Source organism: Microtus pennsylvanicus, chromosome 9, assembly GCF_037038515.1.
Source record: "Microtus pennsylvanicus isolate mMicPen1 chromosome 9, mMicPen1.hap1, whole genome shotgun sequence".
Lineage (NCBI taxonomy): Eukaryota > Metazoa > Chordata > Mammalia > Rodentia > Cricetidae > Microtus > Microtus pennsylvanicus.
In genome coordinates, this window is record NC_134587.1 from 49,742,757 (window position 1) to 49,765,491 (window position 22,735).

The following is a 22,735-nucleotide window of genomic DNA, read 5'->3' on the forward strand; positions in this document are numbered from 1 at the left end:
ATCCATCTATCTATCTGTCTGTCTACCTATAATCTATTTTTTCTTTATTAGGTTTTCCAAGAGAGAGTATCTCTGTGAACCTGTGCCTGTCTTGGAACTTGTTCTGTATATCAGGCTGGTCGTGAACTCACTGAAATCTGCCTGCCTCTGCCACCTGAGTGTTGGACTTAAAGATAGGCCAAACTCATTCTAAAAACATCCATTTAAAATGAAATCCAAGTGAGTCTTCCGTCAATCTCAGAGACAAATGAAACCTGCCAGAATCAAGTTTAAAGGTAGCAGGGTGTCAGCACAAAGGACCTGGCTGAGAAATGAAAGTCAGAGGAAAGCGGCTCCTGGCTCCCAGCGCTGAGCCTTCCTGCACAGTGACAAGCACCCAGGTTAGGACCTTTTACTTGTATTCAAAAAACAAGTCCCTGGGTCTAAGTTGATGTCAACCACCCCTGTCTTTATTACTGGACGTGACAGGATGCTAAAACATGTTTTGTGTTCATTAATACACCCTCATGTGCCCATTCCTGATTTTAACTTTCTCATTTAGAGATCCTCTTCTCTGATGTTAATAATTAATCAGAAAACTAATTTACCCAAACTCTTCAACACAGTTTACTTAAAAGTAGCTCTAAGAAGGTTGAATCCCATTGGTTTATGCCAATTTCAGCCATGGGCCTTTGGGGAGCACTTTGCTTTTTAATTTTCCTGAGCAAAACTTGGGGACAGGAACAAACGTAAGTAAAATGGGCCATCTTGACTTTCCTGGGTGTCTTACCTGTGGTGAGAGAAAAGGAGACTCAGAGCTGTATTGATGTGGCAATAACTGGCCTGTCCTGACATAATGAGTGGGCAGTCTCAGCTGACCAGGATAGCCGTGGACACGTCTGGATTTGGTGAGCAGTAACAACACTGATCCCATGAGACGGATACCGTTAACAATGACAGAGATGATTATTCATTTACTAGTCAGCAAAAGTGCAGAGTGAAACTGAGATCATCAATTTTATTGGCAGTTATTTCCTACTTGTACTTGGTGCTTAGTTTGTGCTTTTCTTGATCTAAATGCAGATAAGCTGGTGTTAAGTCAACTACAGTGATCTTATAAAACCAATCATCACAAACAATCATAACTTCATTTTAATAATGCTGTATAAGAATATTTTATAGTGGGTCATGATGTATTTGCACTATAGAAAAAATGAAACACTATGTTTGTAATAACATCTACATCATAAACAAATTTTTCACAATTTTATTGCTGCCAGAATCCTGTTCTTGTAAATACTGTGATCATCTTAGGATTGGCAGTTAACCGAATGCTTCCTCACTGAACTTACTCTTCTCTGTTGTTTGTTTTAAGATGAGGTTTCACAATGTTGTCTAGGCTGGTCTCTGATCATATGCCCATGTGAACCTCTGCCTTGTGCCCCCTGCTAGCTGGTACTCTAGGCCTTTTTTTTTAATAAGCAGAGCCTGCTCAGTCCACATATGTCAGGAAATCCAGACAGAAGTCACTTGCCAAAGGTCACACTGCTAGAAGAGAGGACTTTTACTGTGCTCTCCTGGTTAGCACATCAATTCCCCCTGTCTTTGTCACAAATGCATCTCTGGAAATACAAGTGTAAAAAAACGTGGGCTAATACCATAAGCTTTCACACGTGTCTACTCTGAGATTTCACTGCAAGGCCACACTCACCCCACTATGTTTACTACCTTTGTTATTCTGTTTTGACAGACAAGCAATTGCACTCAGGGACATCCAGATTAAACCCCGGGACCTGGACTCTCATGATTCTTGTCCAGGGGTATTCAGATTCTCCTGCTCTACCCCATTAGCCCATGTTAGGAAAGTCTTTCCTCTCTCCCAGACCATGAGGAAGTGTGCCATGGACAGCACAGTAGTTGATCACTTTGATTGATTCAAACAACCCTAGTGATACCTTCCTGTGCAAGCTCAGCGGCCTGAGCTTCTGAGAGTGCAGAGAACATACACAAGAAGAAATTTCCTCTCATGCGAAGACTGTTTTACTGATGCCCCAATATGGACCAAAGTTTATCTAAAGGGAAGCTCCTCAACCAGTATTTCAAAATACGTATTTATTTGTGTATGTGGGGGGGTACGCATGCCCATTAAAGGACACCTAAAAAGAGTCAGTTCTCTCCCTCTACTGTGTGGGTTTCCAGGATCAAACTCAGGCCATTGTTCTTGGTGCTTTTACATCTTGATTACTGCCTTTCTAAATGGACACCAACATCTTTGCTGTTATTGGGGTTTAATTACAACCTGTTTCATGCTGAAAAGTTTAATTTTCCATCATAATAAATTTTGACTTTCAAAATATAATATTAGTTTGATATTTTTAAACACGTGGGTTCTCTGTGTAGCCCTGGCTGTTCTGGAATTAACTCTGTAGAGTAGGCTGGCCTCACAGTCAGAGAAACACCTTCCTCTGCCTCCTGAGTGCTGGGATTAAAGACATGCGCCACTACTGCGTAACCTGTTTTTAAAATTAATCTTCTGTGAAAGAAAAAAATATCCAAAGTATAAGAAAACATGCAAAACGAACAAACCTTTTCTTTTATTGTTTGAACAGCTTCATCATTTCAGCACCCAAAGTCTTCCGGGTCGGAACATCTGAAACTGTTGTAATTCAAGTCCATGGCTACACTGAAGCATTTGATGTGACAATCTCTATAAGAAGTTATCCTGATAGAAAAGTGACCTACTCTTCAGGCTGTGTTAATTTATCTCCAGAAAATAAATTCCACAACTCGACACTATTAACAGTATGTACTGATTGTTTGGTTTTTTTACGTGTTTTGGTAAAAGTTGTGCAAAGGTTGAGCCTTGGTAAAACTGTAGTCGTTACTGTTGCTCATAGCTGTGTGGATGTGAGATGGTAACAGGGGAGTGAAGAGTGAAACCCCAAACTCTGTGCAGAAAATTACATTTGATTTTGAGCCAAGTGCGCTATGCCCACATCCTTAAAGATAAACTCCTCTCTGTGACAACGTTTGGAGATGAACAGGAAATATCCTGAGGTGAAATTAGAAAAGGGAGTTGCTAACTGAATGTGCACACAGGCTGTTGAGTATTTGCTAAAGCTCAGTATTCCCCAGTTGTACACAGAGTTCCCATGCTGGGGGACTGCTGACTGCTGTAGCCAGCAACTCTCTGGAAACACACAAGGGTAGTAGGGACAAACTGCTTAAATAACTGTCGTTCATTGAGAAATATTTGTTCAGACTGGTTAGAAACTTCTATATTTTGTGTATGTCTATTGAAGACACTAATGGGTTTCATGAAAACAACTTCTTGCAAGTGTGTCATGTTCTTTGACTGTATTGACCACCTTGTTGTTTTTGTCACTCTGTTGTATTATGAGCGGCCGGGCTGTTTCCTGCCACCCGGCTAGCTTTACCAGAAATAATTACACAGAAACTGTATTCTTTTAAACACTGCCTGGCCCATTAGTTCCAGTCTCTTATTGGCTAGCTCTTACATATTGATCTAAGCCATTTCTAATAATCTGTGTAGCCCATCAGGTGACTTACCAGGGAGGATTTTAACGTGTGTCTGTGTCGGGTGGAAGAATCATGGCGACTCCTCACTCGACTTCTTTTTCCCAAAATTCTGTTTTGTTCGCTCTGCCTACTTAATTTTCTGTCCTATTAAAGGGCTAAGACAGTCTGTTTACTTAACCAATAAAATTAACACAAAACAAAAGACTCTCCCCCATCACTACCTCACCCAACCTCGTCCACTCTCCCTTTTCTCGTCCTCCTCGTATGTCACGTGTGTGTATGTACACAATCTTTGTGTCATGTGTGCACAGTGACAGAAAATACGCAGTATTTGCCTTCTGAGTCCTGCTTCTTTCACTTTCTGTGGAGACCTCCCGCTGCATCCATTTCCCGGCAGTTTTGTCCTTTGTGGCTGAATAAACTCCCCCATATGTATCGCATTTGCTGTGTCCACTTAGCTGCTGATGGACAAGCAGACGGTCTCCATAGCTTGGGAGTCGTGAACAGTGCAATGATGAAGATGATGAATAGTGCAAGCCTCTCTCACCACGTTGACTTTTATCCCTCCTCGGAGATTCCCAAGTGCTGCAGCTGGGCCAGAGGTAGCTCTATTTTTAGGAACTCCCACACTGGTTTTCCTGGTGCCTGCACCAATTATCATTCCATCTAGCAATGCATAAGAATTCCCTGCCCCTACATCTTCCCCGGCATTCTTGGTTCTGTTACCGTTCTCAATGATAGCTGTTCCTCCTGCAGTGAGATGGAATCCCAGTGTCTTTGGCGCTCTCCAGATGGTAAGGATGTCAACAGATTTCCACATGTCCACCTGTCCTCTGTGCTTCTCTGCTTATGAACTGTGTGATCGTTTATTTAGCCAATTTATTTCTTAGCTTGCTTGGAGTTTTATTTGTTTTAGTTTTAGTACTTAGTTTTAAAAGTTCTTTATTCTAGAAATAATTTGTCTCAAAATGCTAACATTTTATAATAATGTCAGACTATGAAGGGATTTTGGCAAAACTAATTTTCAATTATTGTTCCTATAGTGGTTTTAGTTAGTTTTGCTGTTTGGTTATGTTTATAAGACAGATTCTTACCATGGATAGACTTGAAAATAAGATCTTCCTGCCTCAGTTTCTGTAGTGCTATACTGTGCTATCATTATTATTATTATTATTATTATTATTATTATTATTATTATTATTTACTGTTTTCCAGACAAGGCATAGAAAGGAACAACCTAGAGTGGGTGAGAATGTTGCCACCTTTGTAGATAAAGTGTCATTGCCAAAACTGTTGATCTGACTCCAACAAGACAATTTGACATACAAGATAGTAATCTTGTAATCTAGCTTTGTCTGGTCAGGAAATAGCTATGTAGACCAGGCTGGACTTGAACTCACAGAGATCTGACTTCCTCTGCCTCCTGAATGCTTGGATTAAAGACATGCACCATTATAGGCTCATTATCATTTTTTACAATTTCCTGTTAATGGGTATTTGGCCTACAAGTGTATTTGGGCACCACAGCATGCAATAACAGAGGAGAGAAGAGGAAGTAGGATTCCTGGAACAGGAGTCAGGTGATTTGAGCTGCCACGTAGGTGCTGGGAATGGAACTTTTGTCCTCTGGAAGAGCCACCAGTGCTCTTAACTCCTGAGCCCTGTCTCCAGTGTCTCTTTAAAATTATGCAATGCACAAGCTCAATTTTGCAGCCAGGTGGTGGTGACACACGCTTTTAAACCCAGCACCTGGGAGGCAGAAGCAGGTGAATTTCTGTGAGGTCAGGAACAGCCTGCTCTACAAGAATTAGTTCCAGGACATCTCCAATGCTACAAAAACAAAAACCTGTCTCAAAAAAACAAAAATCAAGCCAAATAAACGAACAAAAACCAACAACAAGTTCGATTTTGGTCTTACAGTTTGCAGTGGTTTTTCCTACAAGGTCAGCACGCTTTAGGACTTCACAATCACACTTTCATACCGTGATATTTGTTTGTTGTTTTTCAGATTCAGGACAAACAGTTGTCTGAAGGACAAAGCTCATTTTCATATGTTTATTTGGAAGTCGTGTCAAAGCATTTTTCAAAATCAGAAAAATGGCCAATCCTCTATGGCAATGGCTCTCTCTTCGTCCACACTGACAAGCCTGTGTACACTCCACAGCAGCACGGTAGAGTATCTGATGCTTCTTCCAAGGGAGAATGACATAAAGATGTGGAACTTTGAACATCTGAAATTGAGTGTAGACCAGTTTCTACCTAACTCAAGAGAAACTCAGATTCTCATGACTTTTATATTCTCACATAGCATTTTCACTTGTAATTAATAATGGAATTAGTAAATTAATAACATAACCAATGATTACTTTATCTTTCCTGTCAGAGAATTTATTTATCAAAAATAGAGAAGACATGATTGCAAATACAATTTTGGCACTCGGAAATAATTTATCTTAAGATCTTCTTTTAAAACAATCTCGAATTCAGTAGCTAGTCGCTCTAATGGAAAAAGAAGCCCTGTGTAAAGGATTAGACCTTGGCAGAGACTAACGTACATCACAGAGGTGCCCAAGTGCTGATTGTCCACAGTGAGTCACCTGAGAAAGTGTCTGTTATACCTGGTTTCATATTTATAGTTTTCCTGTTGAGGGGAATGGCAGGAAAGACACTGTGACTGAGGAAAATCTACATTTCCCCTCATGAATTGCAAATAAGACATAGGAAAAGTCAACATTGCTTGCAAAACCTTCTGCCTTTCTCCCTGCCACTTGCCATCACTGGACAATTAGAGATGAATTTAGGGAAGATGTACATTGCAGGAAGGAGCAGGAAGGTTGTTCATTCATGGTACTTTGGTTGCCTGCTTGACAGAGACAAGAGGGACTGTCATGTTTTGTTTTGATGTTTAATTTTGTGCAGAACAGAGACCTTCTAATTTTGGTGGAAGCTGGTGATGTCCATGGTGAGGTGAATGGGGCTGTATGATAATCAACACATTCAGCAGGGTCACCTGTTACGTTGGCTTTCAAAGGAAAGACCTAGACGGGGTCAGGATGTTGTCGCAAGCTCAGACAGGAAGTCATTGCCAGAACTGTTGATCTCACTTCAACAAGACAACTTCTTATATGAGATAGTAGTCTCTGCCTATAAGAACAATCTAAAGTCTTTATCCTACTGACGTATTTAATGTGAAGACACTTGAAGGATTATTAGCTTAAGTATCTTAGAATAAAGGCTTAGTCTCCAAGGCTTTCTAGGATAAAGGACCTTAGAATATTGTCCAGAGTCCTGCAGTTCTGCACAGCCTGGGTCCCACCCTCTTTCCCAGGTCCCTTCTCTGCTATGTCTCCCCTCATCTGTGGACTCAAGTTAGTTGCTTTTTCTAATACTTCTCATGCACATGGAGGTAGATGCAGTTACTTCTGCATGGTACATTTTTTATCTTTTTCTTTGACTCAGTAACTCTTGCTGGTAGCATCCGCATACACGGATCCCTTCAGGAACCTGCAACTGCAGCTTGGCCTGCCACTCCCAGCGCATTTCCTCTCTCTCCTCCTTGTCAGTGCTCGGGATACGTCCAGGGCCTCCTACATCCCAGGCAAGTGCTCCAGCACTTAGGAACATCCCCAGTTCTCTCTTTTGTTCTCTCCAAATCCAAGGGCCTATGTTCTGCAGCACCCAGTGCTCCAGGGAACCTAGAATACTGTGTTTCTCCTCTCCTAAGCATCAGACGGCATGCATATCAGTCTTGGTCACCACTCTTTTTTTTTTTTGTCAGCGCTACCCTTTGATTCTAATGTATATTTGTTTATTTATTCATTTATTAAAGATTTCTGCCTCCTCCCCGCCACCGCCTCCCATTTTTCTTCCCCTCCCCCAATCTGGTCCCCCTCCTTCATCAGCCCAAAGAGCAGTCAGGTTTCCCTGCCCTGTGGAAAGTCCAAGGACCACCCACCTCCTTCCAGGTCTAGTTAGGTGAGCATCCAAACTGCCTAGGCTCCCACAAAGCTAGTACGTGCAGTAGGATCAAAACCCAGTGCCATTGTTCTTGAGTTCTCAGTAGTCCTCATTTTCTGCTATGTTCAGCAAGTCCGGTTTTATCCCATGCTTTTTCAGACCTAGGCCAGCTGGCCTTGGTGAGTTCCTGATAGAACATCCCCATTGTCTCGGTGTGTGGGTGCACCCCTCACAGTCCTGAGTTCCTTGCTTGTGCTCTCTCTCCTTCTGCTCCTGATTTGGACCTTGGGATTTCAGTCCGGTGCTCCAATGTGGGTCTCTGTCTCTGTCTCCTTTCATCGCCTGATGAAGGTTAAAATCCAGGAGGATGATTATGTTTTTCTTTTGGTTGACCTTCTTATTTAGCTTCTCTAAGATCATGAATTATAGGCTCAATGTCCTTTATTTATGGCTAGGAACCAATTATGAGTGAGTACATCCCATGTTCCTCTTTTGGGGTCTGACTTCCCTCACTCAGGAGAGTGTTTTCTATTTTCATCCATTTGCATGCAAAATTCAAGAAGTCATTGTTTTTTACTGCTGAGTAGTACTCTAATATGTATATATTCCATACTTTCTTCATCCATTCTTCCATTGAAGGGCATCTAGGTTGTTTCCAGGTTCTGGCTATTACAAACAATGCTGCTATGAACATAGTTGAGCATATACTTTTGTTGTATGATAGGGCATCTCTTGGGTATATTCCCAAGAGTGGTATTGCTGGGTCCTGGGGTAGGTTGATTCCGAATTTTCTGAGAAACCGCCACACTGCTTTCCAAAGTGGTTGCACAAGTTTGCATTCCCACCAGCAATGGATGAGTGTACCCCTTACTCCACAACCTCTCCAGCAAAGGCTATCATTGGTGTTTCTGATTTTATCCATTCTGACAGGTATAAGATGGTATCTTAAAGTTGTCTTGATTTGCATTTCCCTGATCACTAAGGAAGTTGAGCATGACCTTAAGTGTCTTTTAGCCATTTGAACTTCTTCTGCTGAGAATTCTCTGTTCAGCTCAGTGTCCCATTTTATAATTGGGTTGATTAGCATTTTACAGTCTAGTTTCTTGAGTTCTTTATAATTTTGGAGGTCAGACCTTTGTCAGTTGCGGATTTGGTGAAGATCATCTCCCAGTCAGTTGGTTGCCTTTTTGTCTTATTGACAGTGTCCTTTGCTTTATAGAAGCTTCTCAGTTTCAGGAGGTCCCATTTATTTAATGTTGTCCTTAATGTCTGTGCTACTGGGGTTATACGTAGGAAGTGATCTCCTGTGCCCATGTGTTGTAGAGTACTTCCCACTTCCTCTTCTATGAGGTTCAGTGTGTTCGGACTGATATTGAGGTCTTTAATCCATTTGGACTTGAGTTTTGTGCATGGTGATAGATATGGATCTATTTTCATTCTTCTACAGATCGACATCCAGTTATGCCAGCACAATTTGTTGAAGATGTTCTCTTTTTTCCATTGTATCATTTTAGCTCCTTTATCGAAAATCAGGTGTTCTTCGGTTTGTGGGTTAAAGTCCGGGTCTTCTATACGATTCCATTGGTCGACTTCTCTGTTTTTATGCCAATACCAAGCTGTTTTCAATACTGTAGCTCTGTAATAGAGTTTGAAGTCAGGATGGTACTGCCTCCAGACGATCCTTTTGGTCACCACTCTTAACTCATTGTCTAGCACAAAGCAGTAATTGCAAATAAGTCGTGGCTTCAATAAACACATTTTATTGATCTTGTCTCTGATACACTAAGAGCCGCCACCTGGCTCTGTGTACCTACATCCATGAAATGAAAAGAAGGAGAAAATTAAGCACGAATCAGCTGCGAGACCCACAGTGTTTAGAGAGTGGAGGTCTCACAGGGCTTGGTGGTGGGTTTCTGTGATCCCACAACCAGGGAGGCTAATGAGAGGAGGTTGGGAATTACAGGCTAGCCTGGGCTACTTAGGAAGGAAACAAAAAGATGTGTTTCCGTACAGAGTGCTTGCCTAGGATGTGCAAGGACCAGCAGTTCTGCAATGTCGCCTCTATTCTTTCAATGAGGACAGAACAATCACAGGACCTGGGCCAACAGATACAACATAATCACATGATCACAGCATATCACGGGAAAAGCTAATTTGGAGCCTTACTAGTTTTCATAAGCAGGAGAGTGTATGCTATCTGAACCAAACATTAGTTTGTCCCTTGACCCTCCAGCCCTAATGTAAGGCAGTATCGTATGTTCTCATACAACTTACTCGGAGCTCACTTTTTGTTATGATGAAATTCCTAATAAAATGTGGTTAATTACAGAAATAACTAATTTTATACTATGCACATGTTTCCAGCAAGTTGAACATAAATATTTTCATAAGTTAACTTTTGTTTTCACTGTAAGTAAATCTCAATAACTTATGTTAAAATGAAAGAATGTTTAGGAATATATATGTTTACCAACAACTTTCTTCTAAATATGAGTTTTTCTCTAGGGGCTACAATTAGTTTTGAACAAGATTTATCTCATTGAAAATGTTTTTAAAAATATATTATTAATCTTTGACAATGTCACTCACTGTATCTTAAATCATTTTCACCCTGATGATGTTTGTTTCAAAAATTAGAACAGTCCTCGGTCAACAAGGTTTTTGATGATATCACTTCTTCTGCAGTAAAGGTTGGCGTCCTTTCGCTGGGAGATGCCTTGGAGCCAGTGACACGGGAAACTGTCTTAATTTTCATAGTAAGTATGTGCTTAGTCCCATGATGCTTCCCTCACAGACAGATGCACTCAGCAGGGCTGTTCCCGTGTGAGAGCTTTCTTGTCACATGAGTAAACTCTTCCTAAGCTCTTGCTTGCGGTTCTGCTTCTAAATCCAGAGTTGAAGCAGGGCAGCTCCTCCCTGCACAGCGTCATCTCCTAACAACCCTGGCCTCCAGTACTGTGGCCAAGATAAACGTCTAGTTTTTAAAAATTATCTGGTCCCAGATATTACTTTATAACAACGAAAAATGACCTAAGGCAGGCACGTTTCCTTATTTGTTTAAAGGACCCTGAAGGATCAGAAGTTGAGAAGGTCCAAGGAAACAATCTTACTGGAGCTGTGTCTTTTCCTGACTTCCAGATTCCTTCTAACCCCAAGTATGTAAAAATGTTTGTTAATAAGTCGTTTTCTGAAAGAAAAAAAAAAACACCTGGAACTTTTGTTTGTGGGGCAGAGGAAAGGTTAAATGAGCACCTGCTCTGACCAAGGACAGCACACATGTGGCTATGTGAAGCCTTCCAAAGGATGGTAGAAGTTAGGCCCACTTCTCAGCAGAACAGAAATGAATCCCAGATACCAGAGCACTGCCCAGCATACCAAGAGTTTCAGATTTCCAGCACACTGCAGAAACAGGATCACTTAAATGTTGTTACTGCAAGCTTCAGCAAATAGTGAAACCATGTTTCAGTAAATAGATACACGGACACACACACACACACACACACACACACACAGAAAAAGTTCCCAACATATCCCACCCATTCATTATATAGAGAGAGCAAACAACTTAGAAGAGAAAACAATCTTCAGTTGTCTTTTTTTTTCCTTTTCAACCTAACAGAGTGTTTATCTCTGGGGAGAGGGCGTTAGGTTATGGTCTATTGGGAGAGCACTTATGCCTAGCAGGTGCAGAGATTTCGTCGAAACCTATGTGTGTGTGTAGGAAATTTTGTTTTATTGGTTTCATATGCAAGAATTTAAGACCATGCTCATACAGAGGTTTATAAAATACATGTTAAGTGAGCACTGCTTGTGTGTGGAACTCACAACAAGAGAGCAAGCTGCCAAATAGAAGTCAAGTGCTCACAATCCCTGTTCTCAAGGAACATAGAGCACAATGTCTCAGACAAGGGCAGCTATACTGTACTGTACTATACTATACTAGACAGGGGTAGTTATACTATACTATAGTATAGTGTACTATACTATACTAGATAAGGACAGCTATACTGTACTGTACTATACTAGACAGGGGTAGTTATACTATACTATAGTATAGTGTACTATACTATACTAGATAAGGACAGCTATACTGTACTGTACTACACGGTAGTGTAGTATACTGTACTATACTAATTTCTTTGCTTCTTTGCTTTTGAATATTGGTCTTTGGTTTTTGATGTAGGTGTTGCTTTCTATGTGTTGCTTTCATTGGCTAATTAATAAAGAAATTGCCTTGGCCCTGATAGGACAGAAGATTAGGTAGGCGGAGTAGACAGAACAGAATGCTGGGAGAAAGAAGCCGAGTCAGTCTGTTGCCATGATTTTCCCACTCCAGACAGACACAGGTTAAGATCTTTCCTGGTAAGCCACACCTCGTGGGGCTACATACATTATTAGAAATGGGTTAAAGTAAGCTGTGAGATTTAGCCAATAAGAGGCTAGAACTAATGGGACAGACAGCGTTTAAAAAAATACAGTTTCCGTGTAATTATTTCAGGGCATAAGCTAGCCAGGCGGCTGGGAGCTGGGGCAGAAGCTCCTATTACTACAATCTTTCAAGACAGAGTTTCTCTGTGTAGCCCTGACTGTCCTCACTCTGTAGACAGGCTCAGCTTGAACTCAGAGATCCACCTCCAAAAGTCCTGGAATTAAAGGCATAACCTAACACTGCCCAACCGTACTAAATTTTTTGGATGAAGGTTATTGGACAGGTTGTTTTATTCTTTAAAACAAGCCACACTTTCTTTCCAAATACAATTTTGCTTAGATGAGGTGTGATTTACATCACTGGCATGCCATCTTTCCAGACATATTATTATCAATTTTTAAACTATGTTGTGAATTTAACATAAATTCCTGGATTAATTAAATTCTAAAATTGTATTCAGTTGTCCAAACAAAATTGTGATATTTAAGCAAAATATGTAGGAAAAGAATACGATATAAAAAACCTATTGTTAAACAATTTATTTTATTTTTGAAATGTTATGTCCATTTATTTTTGAAATATCTTTCCTCCAAACTTTTACTTAGGGTATGTGTCTAAGTGTGTGTGTGTGTGTGTGTGTGTGTGTGTGTGACTTATCGTACACACATACATACTCTTACCTCTACAAAACAGACATTGCTAGAGATTCTCTTGATAAATTAAAACTCTTTGTTGCCCTCCATGATTTCAAACATCTGGCTTCCACAGATACGGTAGATGGACGATTCAGGCTAAATACAGAGAAGACGTGTCTACCAACGGAATGACACACTTTGACGTCAACGAACACAGTAATCTTCAATCTACGATTTATTTATAGAACGTTTTTTTCCAGTAATTCTTTTCAGTAATGTAGCTGATGCAAATCACTCCCAGGTGGGGATGAGGCCCTGAGCCAGGGTGGTGGGAAGTCCTGGTTAGGTATTCGGCCAGGGAGTCAGTGCTTGTTAGAGGTTGTTAGAGGGCCGCAATGATGTGGAACAGAATACCGTCATGGGGCTGTTTTAGAAGGATTTTATGCCTTCCACACCTCCTTCTGTCTCACAGATAAAGCCTTCAAAATAAGTCTCACGGCAGTAAGTGATCGGCAGCACGAACTGAAAATTCAAGGTACTCTAACGCTTTGGTGGCTGTTCGGGAGTCTGAGGTCAGCTTGCCTGTTAGTTCAGAAGAATCCCGCTGGCTCTAGTGGATTCGTGTTCTTCATAACAGAAGTGGTACAGTCCCCAGGGCAGCCTGGCTTATGGAGGATCTTTCTAGGCTCATGATTTTAGGAAAAATAAACAATTAGCGACGAGTCAAATCAACAAACGATTCTTAATGTTTCCAAGATCCAAAAATATTACGGGTCATATTGCAGGGAAAGTAATATAACAACAGTATGATACTGACTACTCTTCCCTCACTCCATTCTCCCGCTCATAGATGAAGCCCAAGGCGAGAGTCTCCAGCCTTCAGATTACCTGAGGCGGAAAATAACAGAACAAGGTAGTCCACAAGTTGTATAGAAATGTGTTTACTGCTTTCAAGACCAGAGAGCAGAAGACACGGGGTTTCCCTAATTGCAATGAAGTGGGCGGGGAAAAGATGCCTGTGGAGGTTCAGTTCACCCCTCAAATGATCCTTCACGCAAACTCAGGATTTCATTGGCCAGATCCTTACCATGAACAAATCAGTTCTTTATTATTTCCTCCCCTAAAACTATGTAAAATGTTTGTTTTCCCTGAGTATCTGGGAGTCCTTTGATGTTAGAGAAATTGACGCTTGAGATCTCTTCGACTGTGGGTGGTAAGCACACGCGTACTGACATCGTTTCAGCTTTTACATACAAACATCCAGTGATAAGGACGTGTTGTTATAACGGAGCCAGACATAGTGCCTATGAAACCTGTGAGCAGCGAGCAGACCGTGTGAAAATAGGCCCACGCTGTGTCCAAGCCTTCACTCAGTGCTGCACCGTGGCAACCCAGATCAGAGCTAGTGACACTTTTAATGAATTCATTGGATTGGGCCGTGGTAGGTATTGTATTTTCTATTGGAACCTTCCGAAGTCTGGGTAACTGTGTAAATTAACTTCTCCAAGAAAAGCAGTTTTCATTTCCTACTTACAATTAGAGTTGAAAGGCGGATAACTTGCAGTGCCCAGAAGGAAGCCCTGTTGTGTGTTTGGGGAACTGGAAACAGGATAGCACACTCAGAGAACACTAGTCCAGAGCCAAGACTCAGTGCCACGAAGGCCAGGTCACTATGCAGACTCGAAGGAGACTGAGAATCTCCAGTCGATAAAATCCAAGGATTCTGTAACATTACAGTCAGCAAATTTGAAATCTTAGCATTAGTAAATCTTTCAGGATTAAAGCACATACTTACTGTTTCCAAAACTTACAGACTCTCATTCATATATTTTCTTTAAGCATTTTTAAGCAGTTCAGTGCAGCCCTTTAATCACAGCAATCAAGAGGTAGAGATAAGAGGATTTCGACCACTTCCACGCCGGCCTGGTCTACAGAGTCAACTTGAGGACAATCTCCAAATCAACAGAGAAATCCTGTCTTAAAAACGAACAAAAATAAATAAATTAAATAAAGATAAAAGAAAATGACCAGAAAGAAGCCTTCTTTTTTTACTTTTAATATTTTTTCTTTTCATTTATATCTTTATTTGAGAGATTATGATATGATCATATTTTCTGCTTTTCCTTTGCTCTCTCCAAACAGTCCATAAATTCATCCTTTCTCGTTTTCAAATTCATGCCCTCTTTTTCATTCATTGTTATTACATTCATATGTGTATTTATTCATATATATGTATATACATATATTCCTAATATAACCTTCTCAGTCTATATATTTACATATAACTTTTAGGAATGACCAGTTGTCATTGGATGACCAGTGCTCTTCCTTGGGGAAGACTCTCCTGCGGCCATCATTCCCTAGTTACCCGTAGTTCCTTCAGTAGGATGGAGGCCTCATGGTCTTTACCCTCACTCTGGCATGTCTATTGTTGTTCTTCTTGTTCAGCTCACAATTAGGGGGCCATGCTGGTGAGACTATGAAGTGAGGTGGGATTCCCCTCTGTATGCTATAAATGTTTTATTGCTATTGGTTAATAAAGAAGCTGCTTTCAGCCAATGGCTTAATAGAATATAGCCAGGCTACAAAAGAAATATAGAGACAGAAGGAGGAGTTAAAGAGATACTATGTACCCGCCGCAGGAGACAGACGCACTGGAAAATTGCCGATAAACCACGTGCCTCTTGGGAAAATATAAAATAATAGAAATGGGTTAATTTAAGATTAAAAGCTGGCTAGAAATATACTGAAGCTATGGACCAAACAGCATTGTAATTAATACAGATTTTTATGTGATTATTTTGGGTTTGGGCAGCCCAGAAACAAACATGCAGCCTCTGCCTACATTGTGGTACAGAATCTGGAGTTACTAGGAGTCAAAGTCTCACACAAAAACCTGATCCTCTGGCACACAGCTGCCTATGACCAAATTGAGCCCTCTTCTATCAGCTGAGAGTACCTACACTTGTGTGCACATAACCACACTCAGACACATAACATATACATGATTGAAATAAAATAAATCTCTAAAGCAAGAGTAAAGTGTCCATAGAAGTGTTTGGAATATGGGAAGTATTATATATTTTCCATATAGCATTTTATTTTGACTTTTCATATAACCAGTCATATAAAGTATGATATACCCCACTGTGGTGTATCTAACCTATACCACTCTGAACACAGTGGTGTATCTTACCAGGTGACAGTGACACCTAAGGATCAACCATTTCCTCAAAATATTTGGAACAAGCTTTAGATTCACAGTAACCACTTCATATCACCCACTAGGCTTTAAGAGCTCTGAGGTAGTTCTGGAAAACAAGGCAATGGGCCAGGTGTCAGATGCTCTAAGAATTTGTAATTAAATGAATGTTATTATTATTATTATTATTATTATTATTACTGGGTTCTGTAGGTGAGGCTTGTGTTTATTTGGTGTTTCAGATTTCTTTTTTTATTTTTGTTGAGCTCTACATTTTTCTCTGCTCCCCTCCCTGCCTCTCCCATCTCCCCTACAGCCGTCCTCCAAGGTCCCCATGTTCCTAATCTACTCATTGGAAACAATGAAAGCCAGAAGGTCATGGTCAAGCATCATGCAGACATTAAGAGATCACGGATGCCAGCCCAGTCTAATATACCCAGCAAAGACAAAACAAGATATTCCATGACAAATCTAGATTTCAACAATACCTAGCCACAGACCCAGCCCTACACAAAATACTAGAAAGAAAACTCCAACCCAAGGAAGATGGTTACACCAACAAAAACACAGACAATTGATGATCTCATAACAGCATATCCCAAAAAAGAAAAAATGCACAAACTAACATCACCAACAATGAAAACTAAATTAACAGGAGATAGCAATCACTGGTCATTAATATCCCTTAATGGAAATGGACACAACACACCTATTAAAAAGGCACAGGCTAACAGATTGGGTACAAAAACAGAATCCATCTTTCTTCTGCATACAAGAAACATATCTCAATCTCAACAACAGATATTATCTCAGAGTGAAGGGTTGGGAAAAAATATACCAAACAAATGGATCTGAAAGACGCCCGTCCCAGCCTGTAGTAAGGTTCAAATTAGGTCACCTACATAAGCTTAGAAAAACAAATTTTACAGAACCAGGAGGGGCTCAGCTCAGCTGTATAGGATATCTGCAGTCAGCTAGCTCTGTAGAAACTGGGCCGACAGGAAGACAGCTAACCACTGTGACAGTCTGTCAAAATACCCAGAGAGCTGAACTTAGCATTATCTAGATTTTATGGTTTTCCATAAAACTGCAAATGGATAAACAATGCTGTCCTAAACTCGATCCTAGCCCACCCAATATATAGAAACCAATGAATGCTTTTTGCTATGCCGTCTTTTATGTAACCCCTGAACCCCCTATAAATGCATGATGTATTCTCAGCCCGGTGTGCTCATTCAGCTAGCTTATCCAGCTGAGCGGCTTTGCAGCACCTGCAGGTACCCGTGTAAACATTAAACTGCCTCTTGCTTTTGCATCCAGTAGACTGGTCTCAGTTCTTGGGTAGGGGGATCCCCAAGGAGTGAGACACCCTTTTAGGGGGTCTTTCAGATCTAAGAAACAAGCTGGTGTAGCTTTCATAATACCTAACAAAATAGACTTCAAACTAAAATCAGTCAAAAGAGACAAAGAAGATCATTTCATATTAGTCACAGGAAAAATCCATCAAGAGGAAATCTCAATAATGAACATCTATATCCCAAATACAAGGGCACTCTCATATGTAAAAGAAACACTTCTAAAGCTTAAATCATACATTAAACCCCACACACTAATAGTGGGAGACTTCAACACTCCACTCTCACCACTAGACAGATAATCAGACAAAAAATTGAACAGAGAAATAAGAGAACTAATAAATGTTATGACTCAAATAGACTTACCAGACATCTATAGAATATTCCATCCAAACAGAGAAGACTATACCTTCTTCTCAGCACCTCATGGAACTTTCTCAAAAATTGATCTCATACTCGGTAACAAAACAAACCTCAACAAATACAAAAAAAATTGGAATAACCTAATGTACCTTATCAGATTACCATGGTATAAAACTAGAAGTCAACAACAATACCAATTCCAAAAACCCAAAAACACATGGAAATTAAACAATGCTCACCTGTATTATCAATGAGTGAAGGAAGAAATAAAGGGAGAAATTAAAGACTTTCTAAAATTCAATGAAAATGACCACACAACATACACAAATTTATGGGACAAAATGAAAGCAGTGTTAACAGGAAAGTTAATAGTACTAAATGCCTACATAATGAAGCTGGAAAAAAGTCCCTAACTAGTGAATTAACAGAACATTTGAAAACTTTAGAACAAAAAGAAGCAAACTCACCTAAGAGAACTGAAGGCAGGAAATAATCAAAGTGAGAGCTGAAATCAACAAAATAGAAACAAAGGGAACAATACAAAGAATCAATGAGACAAAGAGTTGGTTCTTAGAGAAAATCAACAAAATAGACAAACCTTTTTCCAAACTAAGCAAAGGCAGAGAGAGAATATCCAAATGAACAAAATGAGAAATGAGAAGAGGGACATAACAACAGACACAGAGGAAATTCAGAGAATCATCAGGTCATATTTCAAAAACCTGTACTCCACAAAATTGGAAAACTTAAAGGAAGTGGACAACTTTCTGGATAAATATGACTTACCAAAATTAAATCAAGACCAGAGAAGGAAATTAAACAGACCTATAACTGCTGAAGAAATAGAAACAGTCATTAAAAATCTCACAACCAAAAAAAAGCCCAGTACCAGATGGTTTCAGTTCGGAATTCTACCACCCTTTCAAAGAAGAACTAATTATTGCACACAATAGAAACAGAAGGAACATTGCCAAACCCTTTTTATAAAGCTACAATTACACTGATACCACAGAAAGACATTACTAAGAAAGAGAGTTACAGACCAATCTTACTATGAACATTGATACAAAAATACTAAATAAAATATTGGCAAATTGAATCCAAGAACATATCAGAACCATTATCCACCATGATCAAGTCGGCTTCATCCAAGAGATGCAGGGATGGTTCAACATATGAAAATCTGTCAGCGTAATCCACCATATAAACAAGCTGAAAAATAAAAACAGTATGATCATCTCATTAGATGCTAAAAAAGCATTTGACAAAGTAAAATATTCCTTCATGATAAAGGTCTTGGAGAGAGTAGGGATACAAGGAACATACCTAAACATAATTAAGGCAATATACAGCAAGCCAACAGCCAACATCAAACTAAATGGAGAGGAACTCTCAGTGAATCCACTGAAATCAGGGGCAAGACAAGGTTGTCCACTCTCCCCATATCTATTCAATATAGTTCTTGATGTCCTAGCTAGAGCAAATGGAGATCAAGGAGATACAAATTGGAAAAGAAGAAGTCAAACTCTCACTGTTTGCAGATATGATAGTTGTGGCAGTAAACATGGCTACAGCCAGTACCTCAGCCATGAGGCTGGAAAGCTAAGGAATGGACTGGATCTAGCTGGCAAAGCCACGGCTTTAATCCTACTGATATTGCTTGCTAAATTAAGGACTCATGTGGTCAAAAAAGAGACATAAACAGTAAAAAAAAGATTCAAAGTCAAAGAAAATGTTTAAATGGTTTACAGTGTGTTAAAAATATATGCATGCTAAACGTTAAAGTTCTTAAAGTAAAAAACAAAAAAAGGGAAGAAAGAGGGTAGTTGGGTGTGGTAGTACACACCTTTAATCCCAACACTTGGGAGGCAGAGGGAGATTGACCTCTGTGACTTCAAGGTGTGGTAGCACACGCCTTTAATCCCAGTGCCTAGAAGGCAGAGACAAACAGATCTCTGTGAGTTCAAGGTGTAGTAGTGTACACCTTTAATCCCAATGCCTGGGAGGCAGAGACAGGCGGATCTCTGAGAGTTCAAGGACAGCCTGGTCAGCAGAGTTATTCCGGGTCAAAGATACAGAGAACCTGCCTCAAAAAGCAAAAAAATAAAAGTAAAAAGAAACAAAATAGAGGTTAAAATAAAGTGCACAAAGATGGAAAATACACAGAGAATTTTGATACTGTATGCTATTATGCTCTCTTTGAATTGTTTGAATGTTGAGGAAGGAGCAACAGCTGCTAAAAGATATTTGTTTATAAATGCTGCTGAACTAATCCAACATAGATATTTTGAAAATGCCTTGACTTTGAAATTTGGATCTAAGGACATGATGCTTTGGAAAGGAGTTTCTTATTTTGTTTTCACAGAGGGTGAGAGTCTGTGGATTTCTTCTATCCGAATGTGGTATGATGGACCACGCCCTACTGAAAGGTTGATGTGAACACCTTCAAAAATTTACTTCACTCCACTGCTGACTGAGATGAATCTAGCACACAGGTTATACCATGAAAGACCTGATTAACGACGCCCCCATTCAGCAGGAAGCAGTTTGGAGAGAAAAAACTGCACCCATATTCCCAAATATGGTTTATAAACATTCTTTTACATTTAAAGGGGGATGTGATATAGATATGAATAATTTGCATTGATATGGATTTTGCTTTAGTGATTTAAATTTAAGGTCAATTTTGTTATATGTATATATATTTCTGATCTTGATTAAGGTATTGTGATTGTGTAGTTCATTTAAAATGTAATGTATATAGGTTGTTAGTAGATAATCATCTATAATAGTCAAGTTTGTAGTCATGTTAGTTAGATTTTCTAGATGTGCATGGATATATTTCAGATAGGTATTCTTCATATCTTTCATAGACTATGAAATATGCTATTTAATGTTTTAATAACTTAGGGTTTTTCATGACAATGAGACACTCTACTCCTGGCAGCACCAATCTACTTCAGGAAGAAGATGGGCATCAAAGAGGATCCCTATGGAGTTTGATAGCCATTTGGGCAAGAAACTGCTCTTGCCTGGACTATTGCATAAACTGGACACAGAGAACCCGCAGAGAGAGGACTGCTAAACTTGCCTAAAGGTGAGATGGTCTTTTGGGGTTCCTGATTCATGAAAGAGTCTGCAAGACATTCTTCAGGACAAGCAGATAGTGACTGCCTTTGAAATTTCCAGCTTTGTGGAAATGTCTGCTGGAAACTATGGGCCTGTAGGCCAAAGATGGATGCCCCAACGGTACAGAGGAACTTTGGGTGACTGTACAGGCAGCAAGATGTCTCTGTCATTTCTAGAATTTTAAAAGTTGCTTACTTTTTGTTTGCTTAGGTAATATTGTATTCTTCTGGAGTCTTTGATGGAGTTGAAGAATAGATAGATAGTTATAGTTTTCTATTGTTATGATAAAAGATAAAATAGATATAAATATTGTAACTGTAATTCTTGCTTGATAACTTTTTTGTTATATGTAATTTTGCTATGTTAAAGTTAAAGCCTTCCTTTTTTGTTTAAACAGAAAAAGGGGAAGTGATGTGGGAGTGTCATATATCAATCTGTTGATTTCATTGGTTAAGCAATAAAGAAACTGCTTGGCCCTGATAGGTTAAAACATAGGTGGGAGGAGTAAACAGAACAGAATGCTGGGGGTAAGAGGAAGTGAGCTCAGAGATGCCATGCTCCTGTCTCCGGGGCAGACACACGCGATGAAGCTCCTACCCAGAATGGACATAGGCTAGAATCTTCCCGGTAAGCACACCTAGTGGTGCTACACAGAGGATTAGAAATGGGCTAAATTAATATGTGAGAATTAGCCTAGAAGAGGCTAGATAGAAATGGGCCAAGCAGTGTTTAAATGAATACAGTTTGTGTGCTGTTATTTCAGGGCATAAGCTAGCCAGGTGGCTGGGGTGCTGGGGACGCAGCCCCGCCGCTCCTATTACTACATGACTTCCCATACTTTTTAAATTTAATCACTAGTAAAAAGTACTATAATCTTACTGGGTCTATTCCTGCTAATCGTTGAAGTCTCAATTTTTTAAATCAATTCAGAGACCTTTTCTACATAAGATTTTAATTTTTGTCCCAGTTTATGTGTTTAAAAGATCTATTCTAATATAATATCTTCCCTCTGCATTAAAATTCCAGTAGGGGAAATTTTGGAGTGTAATATGACTAGAATGCAGTCATATTCTGCAATATGTACCTTCTGTAATATCTCCTCAATCAAAGTCAATTCTTTCTTAGCCTAAGTTGTTAATTCTTTTGGGATATTCAAGTCTTTGTTACCATCTAAGGTTTTGTTTAAATGAATTATTATATCAGGTGTTATCCCAAAAGTGGCTCATAGATTCGAAATGTTTCCTAGCAATCTTTGAAAGTCATTAAGAGTCCTCAATCAGTCTCTCCTAATTTGTGCTTTTTTTGGTTCTAAATTTTTGTAAACCTATCTTGTAACCTAGGTAATTGACAGATTTTCCTCTTTGTATTTTTTCAGGAGCAATTTGTAACCCCCATTTAGGCAAAACTTTCTTTACTAACTCAAACATTCTTTCTAAAGTATCTGCATTTGAGACAGATAATAAAATGTCTTCCATGTAATGGTAAATTATAGACTTAAAAATTGCTTGCATAATATTTCCAATGGCTGACTTACAAAGTATTGGCACAGGGTGGGGATATTGAGCATTCCCTGTGGGAGGATGGTCCACTGGTATCTCCTAGTAGGCTGAAAATTAGTATAAGTAGTCACTGTGAAAGCAAATTTTTCTCTGTCCTTTTCTTGTAAAGGTATAATGAAGAAACAATCTTTTAAATCAATATCTATAAGAGGCCATCCTTTAGGCAATAGAGAAAGCAAAGGAATTCCAAATTGTGTTGGGTCCATTGGTCAAATTACCTTATTGACAGCTCTTAGATCTGTCACCATTCTTCATTTTACAGATTTCTTTTTAATAACAAACACAGAAGAATTCCAAGGGTTGGTTGACTCTTCAATATGGTGAGCATCTAATTAACCAGCTCTTCTAAAGTCTGCAGTTTCTGTTCTGTTAAAAGCCAGTGTATACTGGAGAGGGGGAAGGAAAGGAGTATGGAGAGGGGGAGAGGAGTGAGGGGAGGGGGAGAGGAGTGGAAGGAGGGGGGGGGAAATGGGAGGCAGGGAGGAGGCAGAAATTTTTTCAATAAAATAGATAAATTAAAAAAAAACAGCCAGTGTTTAACCCATATTGGTTTCTTAATTAACCATTTTAAATGTAGGGCCATTGGT

General features: G+C 39.6%; 1 protein-coding gene across 2 annotated transcripts; it reads left to right on the forward strand.

Moving 5' to 3' along the window:
• Positions 1-621: 621 nt before the first annotated feature.
• On the forward strand, positions 622-14,564 carry LOC142857546 (complement C5-like). 2 transcript variants are annotated; one of them, XM_075985977.1, is made up of 10 exons: positions 622-728; positions 2,589-2,781; positions 5,528-5,690; positions 10,162-10,232; positions 10,540-10,631; positions 12,674-12,756; positions 13,013-13,075; positions 13,391-13,453; positions 13,784-13,981; positions 14,380-14,564. In XM_075985977.1, exons 1-10 carry the CDS (start codon positions 649-651, stop codon positions 14,520-14,522), a joined length of 1,149 nt encoding a protein of 382 aa, XP_075842092.1. In that variant the 5' UTR covers positions 622-648; the 3' UTR covers positions 14,523-14,564. The 2 variants fall into 2 exon arrangements, with proteins under 2 accessions (XP_075842092.1, XP_075842093.1); XM_075985978.1 differs by lacking the exon at positions 13,784-13,981.
• The last annotated feature ends 8,171 nt before the right edge of the window (positions 14,565-22,735 follow it).

What these genes read in the sequence shown, in the direction of transcription:
- LOC142857546 (XM_075985977.1), top strand. Translation starts at nt 649, where the DNA reads ATGCCAATTTCAGCCATGGGCCTTTGGGGAGCACTTTGCTTTTTAATT. An exon ending in AAACTGTCTTAATTTTCATA is followed by an intron (nt 10,233 to 10,539) that starts GTAAGTATGTGC and finishes ATTTGTTTAAAG; the next exon opens with GACCCTGAAGGATCAGAAGT. An exon ending in ATTCATTGGATTGGGCCGTG is followed by an intron (nt 13,982 to 14,379) that starts GTAGGTATTGTA and finishes ATTTTCTTTAAG; the next exon opens with CATTTTTAAGCAGTTCAGTG.